Source organism: Cottoperca gobio, chromosome 7, assembly GCF_900634415.1.
Source record: "Cottoperca gobio chromosome 7, fCotGob3.1, whole genome shotgun sequence".
Taxonomy (NCBI): Eukaryota; Metazoa; Chordata; class Actinopteri; order Perciformes; family Bovichtidae; genus Cottoperca; species Cottoperca gobio.
The window spans coordinates 2,345,888-2,360,819 of NC_041361.1; the positions used below are offsets into that span (position 1 = coordinate 2,345,888).

The following is a 14,932-nucleotide window of genomic DNA, read 5'->3' on the forward strand; positions in this document are numbered from 1 at the left end:
AGTACAGTGTTATTGCGCGACGGAAAATAGTGCGCATTCTCCTCTCTTCCCATCCTGCCACACAATGGACTCACACTGAAAAGCTGACTGTAATAGGAAACCCCCCTCTTTAAACTGAGTTTATCGAGCGATTATGCACATGTTTAGTTTCCTATCATACTTTGGCTTGGAGTTTAACATGTTTTGCTGTTTTAAATACATTTAGTGCAAGTCTGTGCGTTGTCTATTTTCTTTTCTATCCTTCCTTTCCAGTTGTAGGCGCAGCGTTGCGCGGATGCAGGCAGTGGTATCCCTCCGCCACCACAGCTGTGTGGGTGGGAGTTGCTTTCACTGACTGACCGCACGCAGGCCCTTCAAAAGAGAAAAACTGTTTAAAACTTTTATTTTTGTGCTTGTTTGTTTCTGTTTTACGGTGTTGTATATATGTATATATATATATATATATATATATATAATATATATATATATATATATCATATGTGGATGATGGGACATAATGACACGAGGAGTGAAATGCTCAAATGTAAGAGTGCATCAGCACCATGGACAGTTGCCAGGTGTACCTGCCATTCGTTGATAGCGTTGCCTTATTGGCCCTCACATTATCTGTGTGTGTTTGTTTATGGCAACAGTAGGCCTATTATGACAGTTTATTGTTATAGCATCAAATGTTCTGCTAACAATGCAATGAAGTATCCACTAAGAGGTGGAAGAAGTATTCAGATCCTTAATTTAAGTAATCAAAACCAAACTGTAAACATACTAATATAAGTAAAAGGCTTGCAATCTAAACTTAACTTAAATGTATCATAAATTAAAAAATAATATTAATTATCAGCACAATGAACTTTAAGTAAAAGTAGTCATTATGCAGTAAAATGTTACCTGTCAGTGTTTTATTATGATTCATTTATATGATATTTCTCAACCCATAAAGGAACACTACATCATAAAAAATACATTTCTGAATCAGGAAATTTGAAGATTTGGAGAAAGGTATAGCCTGAGAAATGTGTAATCTGAAATATAACTAAAGCTGACAGATAAATGATAATGTCTTGAAATCTGTTTCCATACTTAAAGACAGTAAAAACAGTAAAAATGAAAAAGAAAATCACATTGTGCTTATTTAATGTCTTCCGTATGACATCTTTTATTACACTGAATACTACCTTTTTTCCCAAATGAAATATATAGAAAACAGTACCCACATGCCTAAAGACTAAATATACTAGTATAAAAAGAAAAAGTCACTCTTCAGCCAAACGGTTCGACATATTTTGAAGATGCTGTTAGATCCACCACACATTTCAGTTGTGGGCACAAATGATTATATTATCAAATACTACCAAGAGTAAGTCCATCATGAAAATGTGTACTTATGTTAATTAAAACCACAGAATTATTAACCATAACAATGGTTAAAATATTCACTTGAGTAAATGTGATTAGTTACATTCCACTAATAAGGCTGCAACTGCTGATTATATTCATTATTGATTATTCTGCCAGTTAGTATTTCAATTAATAAATAATTGTTTAGTCTGTTAAATGTCAAAAATTGTAAACAACTTTACAAATCCAAACGTTTGAAATGTCTTGTTTTATTCGACCAAAAGTATACCCAAATATATTTAGTTTACAATAATATATGACAAAAAATATTGCTTAAAAAATGACTGAAACGATTAATCGATTATCAAAATAGTTGCCAATTCTTTTTTCTGTTAATCGACTAACAGTACAGTAGCAGATAATGATAACTACCTGTGTCCTGGCTGAGATATAATAAACTACTCTTGGGTTTTACATGTGACCAGAGCAACGTGGACAAAGCTGCAGACGGGCCGCTGTGGGCAGTGCAGGCTGAAAGAACCAGGAAGTGTTTTTCAGTTAGCGGCACATGACTGTCAGCTGGTTTGCGTCACGTGAGCAGAACTTTGCGGAAAATGTCACGCTCGAGGTGCTCGAGCCGAGTGAGTTTAATGGCTTTTATCGGCCTTTTTATCGCCCTTTTCTCCACGGAGAGCTCTGCTGCTCAAGTGCCACTTTTAATGTGGTCCAGTGACAGGTAATATTTTATTTATTTATTATTTATTCGTCAAGTTAGACTCACTTTTCACAGTCAACACTGGCTGGCTGTTGGTCATGCTAATGCTAACACTTGTTGCTAACTGTTTCTACTTGCTTAGCTGGTCGACAAAAACTTTTTTTAAAGCATAGTTTTAAGTCTAAAAACAAAATAAGCAACGTTTATTTTGACTCATTATTCTTTATAAAACAACCATGAGTCTCAAAAGAGTGATATTATGTTGTTGCTAATCACTCACAATGTATTACGTTAATGTTTTGCTTGTATACATAATTTAAATGGTCCAGTAATGCAATGAGTTAGCCTATAAATGGATTACACTGCTTTATTAAATATCTGTATTACTCTGACATGTTTACCAGCATTCTCATGTTATGTTTTTATATTTATTTGTACTCTTTATTTTTGCTCTTTTCCCACTTTGTATAGCAACTGGTGAACATCAATTTCCCTCGGGATGCATAAAGTGTTATCTTATTATATGTCATGATTAGTAATCATGTAGTGTCATAACTAGAAATGAGTTTAAAAGTTACTAAAACATATTTACTCTAAACAGTAATACATAATATAGACTCCTAAACAGGAGCAACTTTATATGATTTTGTTTGGAGACATTTGTTATTACTGTTTTTATTGTCCTGACTCAATCAATCTAATTGTATTTATAAAGCCTAATATCACAAATTATATGAATGAGAAATGAGATCCAAGAACACAGTTTCAATGTCATCTGTTGTATTGACACTATTCCCTTGATGTCTGACTGTCTTGATTTAAACAGAAATGTTATTTTGGAGGCAGTGATGGTTAATGAATGTATTTACTTTTGATTGTTAATTGTTATGTGTGAGTGCCGGCCTTTTGCAGGACAAATGAAGTGCTTTGAAGTGATTGTACTTAATGTTCTGACAGCTGCCATTCATAACAATTGTATTAGGTATCACAAGTTGTCGTTATCTTTCCTCCATGTTCAGCTTACCACCACTGGCCTCACCTGCAGCTGGTCACATCACGTCCAATGAGCAGCTGACTGCCTACCTCACCTCGGCCTTTGGCTCCGGTCCCAACACTGTGCTGTTATTCCTGCAGGACAAGGTCAGTCCCTGAGGCATAAAACGTATATTATAAACATGGTTACAACATGTGACTAAACACATTGGAGCTAAGGGAGAAAAGTGTTGAGTAGGAGAACTACTCTGATATTTTCATAGATTTCCTGGTTCATCTATTAGAAAGCTAGTGCTTGGATATGTAAAGCAGGGTCGTAATGATTCATGTCATTGTGTAGTTGCACTGGAGTCCCTTGTGACTCTGCGTAACAGTCTTCTCACACTGGTGTGACAATGAGAATTGGCATTACTTCCCCTTTCACAGTTCCTCTCCAACACATCGTTCCTGTCTGTTCTCTGTGGTGGATCGTCATTGATGCGACTGCTCAATGTGGTTTAATGGATGTTTTGGTTGTATTAAAGGTGGATTCAGCAAGCGACCGCACATATTTTGTACATGTACTTGAATTGTGATGTTTTATTGTCCTTACTTCTGTTCAGTTAAGCAAAGAAGACTTCACAGTCTTTGGTGGAGTGTTTGGAAACAAGCAGGACAGTGCCTTTCAAAACCTTGAGGTAGGTTTTCATCCATGAGTCCTAAATAAAGAGGATTTTGTCGGACTAATAACACTGATAATTATTCCCACTCCCTCCTCTTCAGGCTGCACTGCAGTCTTCTCCCTCGTCAGTGAAGCTCCCTGCTTTAGAGTGGTCGGACTCCTCTGCCACGCTGGCTCTGCTGCAGGAGAAGCTCGATGTCTCGCCCGTGCTCGTAGACGCAGACACTTTGTCACATCTCAGCATCAACACATCTGCCAGCAACCTGCTGCTCATCAATCTTCCCTATTGTACTGGGTAAGACTTGTGTTCTGCAGCATATAAATCAACGTCAGAATAATGTTTCTTTTTTACTTTTTGAACATTTTTACTGTTTTATAGCTTTGACAAGTCTTGCAAGCAAGTCCTACATGACAATGGTAAGTTGTAAAGGAATTTCATAGCGTATCAGCATTTGGGTGAGTGTATAGTAGATTTACTACACGTGCAATGTGTAACTCACTTTCAACAGATGAAAATATCGGGAAAGTTCTGACTGTCATGAAAGACAAAAACGTGCCATACACTGCGATATACACAGGACTCCAGCCATCACGGGTAAGCTGTTCGAACTAGCACATCATGTACCAGAATATTATTTTTAATGATTTCTATCCTTACCCAACATCATATGCAGACATAAAGCATTGTAATATACATTTGCTTTTCTCTGCAGGTGATTTCAGAGACATCTATGTCTAACCAGCCTGCGGGGCGCTCCCTGCTGCAGGCCGTTGAGCCCTCTGTCAAACCGCCCATCATGTATAATTTATCCGGTAACCCTTGCATAATGCTTTGGGCTCAGAATCTCAACATCAGCCTCACGAGCACTTCAGAGTGGATCGACCTCGCTGCAGAAACGCCTTCCTTGGCAGGATCCTTCTGCAACAGCAGCTACTCGCTGTGAGATAACCAGCATGTTGGCGTTTCTGCTGTGAATTCAAGAGAACTTCTGTTATTTAAAAGGAAATAAATCATTTAAAATGTATTCTTCTTTTCTCACTTTAGGCTTGTCCTGACGTATACATCAGGCCATATACTAAGGTAAGGCAATGCATTGCTTACTTAAAGGAATAGTGAGACATTTTGGCAACCTTTTCTTATTGGATGTTTGATAAGAGGATCGATACCTCTCTTATATCTGTCTGTTAAATATGTTGCTACCGTCAGCAGCTTAGCACAGAGACGGGAAACTGTTCATTTATGTCTGTCAAAAGCTGAACAAATCCTAATAAAGCGTAATGTCTAGTGTGGTTAATCCGTACAGCATCAGAAGTGTAAAAGCTTTGTTTCTGGACACTTCTGCAGGCAAACAGCGGAAACTACAAAAGATAGTCCCCGCACATCTCCCGTAAAACTCCCTTAACACTAACAGGATATATTGTGTTAATAAGTGAGTTTTAGAGGCGATGGCAGGTGGATTCTGTTATCTTTGGGCAGAGCAGGGTTAGCCGTTTCCTCCTGCTTCCAGTCTTTATGCTAAACTAAGCTAACCGGCTGCTGAATGTAGCTTCATACTTAAGGGGAAGAGATGAGAGTGGTATCGATCTAATCATCTAACTCTTTGAAAGACGCCACATAAGCATATTTCCTTTTAAACACTGAGAACTTGGCTTTTAATCTTTTAAGTATTTCTCTATTATGGTACATATTTGTGACTAAAATAGCATCATCTTTACTCAGCTAATCTGTTTCATCATGTTGTCTTTTAATGTGTTAAAGTCTGAAGCCCTGTCGCAGGTCTGGTAATGGTAGACCATATTCTTCAGAATAATTCACCTTAAGACTCGTTTTGTCTTCTATTTAAATATTTAAAATGAAAATAATTCAGTATAATAGTGTTAGTACAGGGGTGTAACAATTAAGTCATAGATTTATTATTACCAATAGTCATCTGTCACAATTCTAGCAATAAATACGAGACTTTAATCCTGATATGCTGTCGTTGAGATTTACTCTTCCTTTAATCTCCAGTTTTTCCATGAGTCGACGGTTATATTCTGTGTCTGCACGATACTGGTTCACCTTGGACTCTGTGCAGCTGCAGTCAAACGGTCGAACAGCATCTTTCATTGGGAAACGCAACATCTACGCCCCTGCAGAGTATTCCTTCCACTGCCAGTCCGTCACCAGCTTCAGAGATGCTCTGCTCGTGCCAACCAACGCCGACCAGAACACCACGCAGTGGAGGCTCAATTTTATCGACCTCCAGGTATGAATATAATACTGCATTTTACATCTCGACTCAATCCTCGGTATTCCTGCAGCGGTGCATCAAGTACTTTTTTTTAATGGAGAGCGTTTTTAACAGTCTTCCTGTTCATTGAGGGTTTTATGCATTTTCCGTTACAGATTCAGGGCTTCGGTTTGGCCAACGGAACAGACTTCTCCTATGCCAGTGACTGTGCCGGCTTCTTCACCGCAGGGATTTGGATGGGGCTGCTGACCTCACTGCTCATGCTGTACATTTTCATGTACGGTATGCATATGATCATGCAGCTAAACACTATGGATCGATTCGACGACCCCAAAGGTCCATCGATTTCAGTACCTCAGACGGAGTGAAGCGTTCCCATACACACACACACACACACACTCCTCTGTCCTTCAGTGCCTCCTAGGAGAGTCTCTCCTTGTCATGTAGCTGTAGCTGTTGTGTGTTTGGGACTTTTCTTTGAAGATTTTTATCCGGACCTTTCTCCTTTTTTTAGTTTTCTCTCCTGAATCCTTCCACAGCTGTCTTTGGGATACTGTCATCTTGCAATGCATATTCCATTTCCTCTCTCTACCAGTGCCAAAGTTGGATGCACCTTTTTTTAACGAGTTAATTTGCAGTGCATGTGCTAAAAGATGTTTTGTGCCAGACACTGTGGCTATTTTCCCTAAAATAATTAGCAATAATGTCTTGTACCAGAGAATGTCTTCTGTGCCAACATGAACGGGATTGCTTGATGCTGTAGGACCGTTTCAGACCTCAGTTCTGTTTTTTATTTTTCCAACTCAACTGTAATTTAAAGACTACTGCTTATAAAACAGAAGTGCCTGTATATAAAGATTAGAATTCTGTTTGTGACTTTGGAATTGCCTTACAAAAGTATGCTAATATTTAACCTTGGATTTAGTTCTGTTCTCACTTCTCACAGACGAATCCAGCTCAAGTGCCAACACAAATCAAATATTTTCTTGACAAATAATTTATTTATATGAAAAAGAGTTTCCTTGACCTTAAAATGTACCCCTTGCTTCAGGGTTAATCAAAACCTTTAATAAAAGTGCCTCAGTTCTGCTTTTGTCGAACTTAATAATGTGCAATTGCCTTGACATGTAACTTGTCTTTAATTGAAAATAAAGATTTCTATGTAATTGGGTTGTTTTGAATGCAAAGACACAAGCCTTACCAGGAAATGCCATTCATTTACGTCAAATTACGTAACAACTCTGTTGCCATCGTTACAGCAAGTCATAACACGACGACGTCATGGCAGGGCGAGCAGGAGCTAACTGCGCGCGAGCGTAACTCTTCTTTTTCCTTCACTTTTCGCTACTTTCTTTCCCACAAGTTGCTTCCTAAATGTCCGCAGCTCCTGTCCACGGAGTAGCTTTTGGCAGCTCCCAGGAGAGGAGACTCTTCCCCGTGCATTTAGCGCGAGACCGGCTGGGGAACCAAACGTCACGTGAGGGAGCGCCACACCTCGGCCCTGGCTGCTATGACAACAATGAGGTTAGTCTCATTGAATATCCGCAGCGCACGAGTTGTCCACGTGACATCTGGAGATACATAACTCAAACCATAAACCAAGTTTATACAGTATATTTAAATGTGTTTCGCAGTTTGGCACAATGCTCCATGATTTACAGACGACACCGGGGAGTAAGAAAGGATATGTTCTGTCTGCGAGGACTGCAGCACGTTTCCCACCTTGTAACAAGGTACATCACTAACTCAAATGAGTGTCCTGCTCTACCAGCCATGCTTTAAGTAACTAATGTTTCCTAAAATTGGTGGAGTGATGTATTATTAAGGATTAAACAGCCTGGAATTATATAAAGTGGTTCAAATTAGCTCCACTTTTACCAGCTGCAACATTAAAGTGATGAACATATTAATATATCAATAATTATAGTCCAATAATATTATTCTGGAATGGGCCATTCTGCATATTTAAGAGGTACTAGTACTTTTACTGCAGTAGAAAATGTGAATACTACTACTTACACTAGAATGCATGAATTAATGCAGGATGTATCATTACGTCTTGTTGCTCACGATTAACAAACGATCAAGTCACTCGGACTTTAAGGGATTAGTTCACATGTAAATAGATCATCAATCAAGGAACGATAATTAAGTTGCTCCATACATCAATTGTTAAGAAACCAATGCATTTGCTCTGCCTCTCTGAAAGCAGAACAGTACCTATTCCTCATAAACTATCTCATTTTCTCCATCAATAGATTGTTTTTTTTTTAAAACATCTGAAAACAGTGAGAAATGCAGCCAGTTACCCAGAGCCCAAAGAGAAACCTTCACAATGTTTCTTTTGTCCAAACCTCAACAGTATTACAAATAAAGAATGATTGGATAATTGACTATTTGTTTCAGCTGTGCTTGTATGTACTGTTGGATAGTTTAATTTATAACAAAGCATCATATTTTTTATAAGAATTGCATAATTTGTAAAGTAACAAGCAGTACTTGAGTAAATGTACTTAGTTACATTCCAACACTGCTAAAAGAAAATATCTAATACTACTGATCTTGGTTTGATCATTTAAAAAGGAAAGTGCTGTCTCTTGTTAGTCCCCCAACTTTAATGGCTGGAATACTCCTTTAACACGTTAAAGTAAATTTGATTTGTTACAATTTCAGACAGCGACCCCTTCTCCACAGCAGTACCAGCAGGATCAAAGCTGGTCCAGAGTCCCCCCTCCTGGCAAAACACCTTTCAACTCAACTACACAGAGGTTCAAAAGCATGTCAAGTACAACCGAGGACAGCCCAGGGTGATAGAGACACACACACACACACACACACACACGGCTCCAATGTAACAGTGCTGAACTGAGCTGACAGATCATTGTGTGATTCAGGCCTGGGCAGTACGCTCATGATGCAGTGACGGACAGGAAGGTGAGCTGGCCGATGTGCTTCGGGAGCCCAGACTGGTCCAGACTGCCTCAGGTGGAGAAGAAGTCCCTCAGAGTGAAGGTAACGTTGACTCCAATGTAAAACAAACTGAAAGATGCAGTCATATTTTTCTCTTTTATACTACACACACACACACACACACACACACACACGGATTATATCATGATCCGATGTTCTGTTCGGAAGCCATCACCTTACACACGTATACTATGACTTCTCATATTTTATGTTTTTCATGATTTCTTTTTTGGCATGTTGTACTAAGTTTTTCTTTTTATGAAATACTAAATAAATAGTAAAAACATACAATATATTATTGCAAAAAAAAGGTATTGTATGTTGTAAAATGTCATAATATAGTATGACATAAGTATGATTTTATTAGGTGGGATACATTCATAAAGATCTTCTTATAAAGGGCAAAATCTAACGCTCTTATTTTTGCCTTCCTTCAGCTCAACAACGAAAAGGAGTTCTTGAAGCACAGAAGCAGAGTCGCCTACCTGAGTTTGTACTATTAACTAAAGCTGAAGGATAGAACCCTGATGCATGATGGGACCTTTGTCAAATTACTTTCCTGAACTTCTCCTGGTTTAAACTGTTAAGAAAAGTTTAAGAGTTAAAAGAATTCACAAAAGACTGGATGTAAGGTTTGTATTTTTATACCATGATGTTGTTTACAAAGTGACATTACAAATTTTAAACAAAGTGAGCGCTTGCTGAAGAAACGACAACGAAAAGGTTCTCTTCAGTAGAAGTCAGTATACAAAAAGCCAACAGCAGTGCCGGCCCACACAGCAGGTTTCAACCACGGTGGCAAAAGAGAGTCTGTTTGTCCGTACTGGACTCATTTCTTCCTCCTCACTTTGGGCTTCTTGACTGGTCGAAGGTAAGGGTTGTCGATCACGTTGTCCTCGCTGACCTTTGCGGAGGGAACGATGGCACCAGGAGGCAGCATCGAGTTCTCTTTGTCAGCTCCCGGATCATCCTGAGAGGGAAACCGAAGAAAAAAAAGTCGTTGCTGAACACTCTACCGTACTCGCACATCACATTTAAAAGCTTTTATTTGCCGAGAGTTAGACGAGAAGATTTTCCTTTAGGACCATTATATATGAAGATTAAATATAAACCATTATGTATGATGTCGACCTTCCCTTACACGACTCATCGGGGCATCAATCGGGAAGCCCCTTATCATGTTTAACAGATGAAATTCAGAAAGTGACGTGCGTTTTACTCAGACATTCAGAGAGCCTGTGAGAATACAAAGCGGTGACAGAGTGGAGCGTGATCTTCTCTTCTAACGCTCGGCAATAAAGCGACTTTCACAAAAATATTGAACGATTGCTTTAAATTCAAAGACATAAAACTCTCGCAGAACAAATAACTAACTGTGAAATTAACTCTTAAATAGATGCTAGCATGCAACTGTCGTAGCTAAATACTAGAAACACAACCTTGAAGTGTTATTAAGAACTGGATCATCCTTTCAGCCGCACTGGTTCCCGTTCTCTGCCTCCCACACCAGTAATGACTGGAGGTCAGCAAAGTACGATGTTAGTGCTGACAAGGTTTGTACTGGTTGGAGTGGCAGAGAAAGAAACAGAAACCACTGCAGCTGAAAGCTTGATCCCGTTTTATTAACGGAATAACGGCTACGACAATGGCATGGTAGCATCGTTGAGGTGTTTCAGTACAAAAACACAGTCCCTAGTGTAGATAGTTCGTACATGACATTTTCCAAATCTAAAATTAGAAATGCTCCTGAGGCCTTACATTGAAATGAAGAGGTGGATTTGACACTTGGTACTCGTAAGTAAATCAGAGTTTGAATTTTATTTCAAATAAATCTGCACAAATGTGTGGAATCAGCGCCATATTCCCAGGAAGTAAACGTGTTAAAATGGCAGGAAATCTGTCAAACTAAGACTCGTTCCGGTAGTAAAGACTTACATTGATGATGTTTCCTGCTGCGTTCTCACTGTCGGTCTGGTCGTCCTGCTCAGAGGAGTCCGTCTCCTCCAGAGTCTGCAATTCCAGCTCCGAGGGCAGGAGGGCGCTGAGATATGTGATGGTGCTTGGCTGTGCTGCGATCACTGAAAACACATTCACATGGATTAGAACTGGTGTAATAACAAATACACCAACAGACATACAGAGAACAAGACTGTGTAAACCATGGTTAGATTACTACACAGGGGCCACCTGGCCATCAGATGCATAACAACTACAAAGAGAAGTTCAAATAAATGTAAAGTCTGAGTGTGTTGCTACAACCAGGAGGTGGTGAGGCCTTTGCATGTCATGTCATGTCCGTCCATGATGTAAACGGCATAATCTTTTAAATACAGGTGCGCTTGGTGTCATCGCTCACATGGGAAGGCAGTGATGTCGTCTTTGAAGAGGCTCTGAGTTTCTCCGGTCTTGGCCATGAAGCGTGTGAGCGCTCGCTCCACGTCTCTCCTCTGACTCGCTGCTTTCTCTCTCACCACTTGGTAATCTGACACAGGCTCTCTGAATGTCTGAGTGCAGAAAGAAAGAAAACACACAGTTCACTTTCTGAATTTCACCTGTCACACATAATGAAGGGCTTGCTAATTGATGCCCTGATGAGTGGTGAAACTGACATTACACATAATGGATGACATTAGTTCAGGGTTTGTTCCAGGATTTTCATAAAGAAACAATGTGACTCACTGGTGTTTTGATGTAGGTGTGAGGGTCGGGGAACTCTGGGAAGTGGCTGGGAATGTGAGCCGGATGTGTGCGTTTCTGTCCGGCTGACAGAGCTTTGGGAGTCACAGGTGGGTTCGTCACTGGAGCTGAAAACAATCAAATCCAAACATAAATAAAGACAAAGTTCACATCAATGTAGAAGGTGAGACGACTATTCATAGTGGAAAGCAGAGTGCGTACTTACGGGCAGTTATAACCATCCTTTGTGATCTCTTGGCATACAGAGGCAGGGTGTCGGCATTGAAACCTGCAGTGACACACACATTAAATTATGTCCTCTGTGTTACATAATTGGTATGTTGGCGTCCACCAGCACCTACCCATTTCAATGAGTGTGACCACTGTATCAGACAGGGTCGGGATGCTTCTGGCTGTGTGTTCACAATAAGCTTTAGCACACCGGCCTATTTCAGTTATATCTGCAAAAGGGAAAAACAACATTGGGAGTTTAGAAAAGTCTCTGCTTATGAAGAACAAAGGGATGAGTCATAAAATAATAGATTTCACTTCTGTTTGCAGGAATCATCAACAAATGCATTTTGGACATATCTTTCAGAATCAGCATACATAATTAAAATAATATGCAGAAGTACACAGTGTTGATAAACCTAAATTAGGATGAGATGATATGATATAGGATTCAGATTGATAAAAAAAAAACTAAACAATAAGCTGAAAAAGCTGTTTAGCTAAAAGAAAAAGAGCCTAATTTCAGTTTTCAGTTTCACAGTACAGGCCACTGCTTTCACATTAAAATGCGCATGCAGGATGCTGCAGCATATAACACATTAAAGCTGTATTGAATGTGGCTCAGTCACATTCTGGATGATGCCCAGTACACATAATGAGGTCAGTATCGGAGCCCATACTGATCCAACAAATCCCAACAACTCAATAGCAGCAAGTCAGCAACAACAATGATGAATGACCCCCACAAGGATCAAACTATATCTACAAACAAAGGCGCCTGCACAAATGTTTTCTAAGAAGTTCAACAGAGAATCTTCACAACCCTGCTGTCCACTGAAGCTCTGCAACCCATCAGCAGAGTGAAGAGCTACAAAGGTGATGTCAATTATTTGGCCCAAGATATTTCAAAAGTAGACATCAGTGAACTTCAATGCAGTCCATTTAAAAAAAGAACTCTCCTCCAGTGCTTTATGGATACATTTGTGTTTTAGATCAAATGTTGTCAACTATCTTGCCTTCATCGGGTTGAATTTGATGTCGCTTCCTGTCTCCTTATATACAGTCTATTGATGAGAACATTTCACTTTTACCGTATCACCATGGATACTGGACAAAACAAAACTATACTTTTACTCATCTTATTACCGTAGACACCACCCTGATAAGTGGTGTTCCTGGCCCTGCACTGTGGCAACCAGCAGCACACAACTCTCCTGGGATCAATGTGCTAATGCTATTTTTAAAGAAGGGTCAATGCATGCAATTTATGTATTCATTTATTTATTCATGATTTGAAGTGCCTTGATCGAGGATGCTGGGATGATTGATGCAGTGTGTTGTTGTTATTGCTGTTCTAGTTTTTTTTTCTAAACTTAAGAATGAACTGATGAAGGCAAGTTAGTTGAAAACATTTGGTGAACAAAGCATGGTGCCGTGGAGAAGAGTTATGCGCCTGGTTTTACTTTAGGACTCATACATACAGCTCTGCATCATCTCAGTAAGTGTCTCTACTGCTGCCTTCTCCGCGCTCTCGAAGCCACACTCTGTCAGGAGGGCACTGACAACAACCTGCAGGGTGCGACGTCGGGCCAGGTGGTAGTTCTCTGCAGGGCTGGTAGCTGCTTTACTACCACTGCCACGCTGAAAAACATACATGGAATAACACGTATAGTAAGTGAGAAAAAATACATCAGAAACTTTAAGATCCTGATGAGGAAACTGGCTCATCCCAGCATAAAGAAACAAACATAACATTGAATACAAGGGTGGGTACAAAGCTCTTACAACAACCGAATACATTGTGAATATAAGAACATTAACACAGAATTACCATTTTATGTATGGACTTGTATCTCCCATTTGGCTGAGCAAGTAGAAACGTTTAAAAATAAGAGATGCATCAGTCCTACCTTCAAGACTCCTAAGATTTTGGTCTAAGAGTGATTGACAAAGTATTTTAGGGCTTCAAGGTCATCAGTCTTAGAGAAATTAGAGGCAGTCCAGAGGACTCCTAAGTCCCAGAGACCTGCTCACAATCAGTCAAATGCTGCAGTTAATGTGCCTCATTGTGTCAGCCTCTACTAGTTGACAGTGGTGGAAGTGCTCAGATCCTTTACTTGGGTAAAGCTAGAAATATCATGGTCTACAAATACTCCATTAAACATATACTATGTTTCTAAATGTAAAAAGTGACTAGTAACTATCAGCTGTCAAAGTTACGTGTCATCTTGGGCAATGTCTCCCCCCCCCCACTCCATGACGTGATATTCGGATAAAGGATATATCCAAAATAATGTAACGTTAGTGGAGTAAATAGTATAATATTTCCCTTTTTAATTTAGTATATAAAAGTAGGGTAATATGGAAATACTAAAGTAAAGGTATGTACTTAACATTAGTTACAGGCTTGACATAACGTTACAGGAGCACATGTAGCTAAACATTAGCAGATATAACGTTTAGGATAACAGATATAGACAGACAAATGAACACAGACATACAAACTCACTGCACATAGCATGCAATTCACATTGTTAGCGGGTAAAGGCGGTTATATATATATATATATATATATATATATACAAAAATATCAACACGACGTGCAAATATAGCCAACACACAACGATACTAACATTTGTTAAAACAGGGAAATGTTCATTCATTAGCATTTACAGACAAATTAACTATATTACGGTGATGTAGCTAACCTTGTCGTCTGTGATGAGGTACAGCAGGCTCATGGTGGAGTCAAGAGTAGTTATTTAAAGTTATTGAGGCACATTCAGCACAGACGAGTCTCTTCCAACAGACTGCTGACTGCTAACAGTTAGCTAAACACCGTAAACCTACAGCTTAGTTAGCTACATAATGCTAATGACGGTGAGTATAAAAGCCGTCTCTTACCCCTCCTGTACTTAGTGAACCCCCCGATGCCACTGCAGGATCCGCCATATGTAATTATCTGTACTATGCTAATTGAATTAAACTAAATGTATTCTATGGTGGCAAAAACCTGATTAGTACGACGGCCGTTTTAGCCGCCGTTAGTAAACACGGAAAGAAATTGATGTCGTCGTTTCCGGTTTCCGTCACATGGACGGAAGTTGAAATGAGGCA

The 14,932-nt window shown here is 39.5% G+C and overlaps 3 protein-coding genes across 4 annotated transcripts; 2 read left to right on the plus strand and 1 right to left on the minus strand.

Moving 5' to 3' along the window:
• The first annotated feature begins 1,874 nt into the window (after window positions 1-1,874).
• On the plus strand, window positions 1,875-7,104 carry atp6ap1b (ATPase H+ transporting accessory protein 1b). Its single transcript, XM_029436702.1, has 10 exons — window positions 1,875-2,071; window positions 3,070-3,190; window positions 3,646-3,720; window positions 3,806-3,999; window positions 4,084-4,121; window positions 4,214-4,299; window positions 4,418-4,644; window positions 4,750-4,785; window positions 5,716-5,953; window positions 6,094-7,104. The coding sequence occupies exons 1-10, from the start codon at window positions 1,950-1,952 to the stop codon at window positions 6,304-6,306; spliced, it is 1,350 nt and encodes a 449-aa protein (XP_029292562.1). The 5' UTR covers window positions 1,875-1,949; the 3' UTR covers window positions 6,307-7,104.
• Window positions 7,105-7,195: 91 nt separating this feature from the next.
• On the plus strand, window positions 7,196-9,527 carry LOC115011411 (protein pitchfork). The gene is made up of 5 exons (XM_029436605.1): window positions 7,196-7,462; window positions 7,573-7,671; window positions 8,612-8,745; window positions 8,833-8,950; window positions 9,346-9,527. The coding sequence occupies exons 1-5, from the start codon at window positions 7,313-7,315 to the stop codon at window positions 9,409-9,411; spliced, it is 567 nt and encodes a 188-aa protein (XP_029292465.1). The 5' UTR covers window positions 7,196-7,312; the 3' UTR covers window positions 9,412-9,527.
• A 9-nt stretch (window positions 9,528-9,536) lies between these two features.
• Window positions 9,537-14,912, minus strand: taf8 (TAF8 RNA polymerase II, TATA box binding protein (TBP)-associated factor). 2 transcript variants are annotated; one of them, XM_029436603.1, is made up of 8 exons: window positions 14,720-14,912; window positions 13,297-13,456; window positions 11,947-12,045; window positions 11,811-11,873; window positions 11,588-11,712; window positions 11,265-11,412; window positions 10,844-10,986; window positions 9,537-9,878 (listed from the first exon to the last, which is right to left on the minus strand). In XM_029436603.1, the coding sequence occupies exons 1-8, from the start codon at window positions 14,765-14,767 to the stop codon at window positions 9,738-9,740; spliced, it is 927 nt and encodes a 308-aa protein (XP_029292463.1). In that variant the 5' UTR covers window positions 14,768-14,912; the 3' UTR covers window positions 9,537-9,737. The 2 variants fall into 2 exon arrangements, with proteins under 2 accessions (XP_029292463.1, XP_029292464.1); XM_029436604.1 differs by having other exon boundaries at window positions 14,524-14,875.
• Window positions 14,913-14,932: the final 20 nt, after the last annotated feature.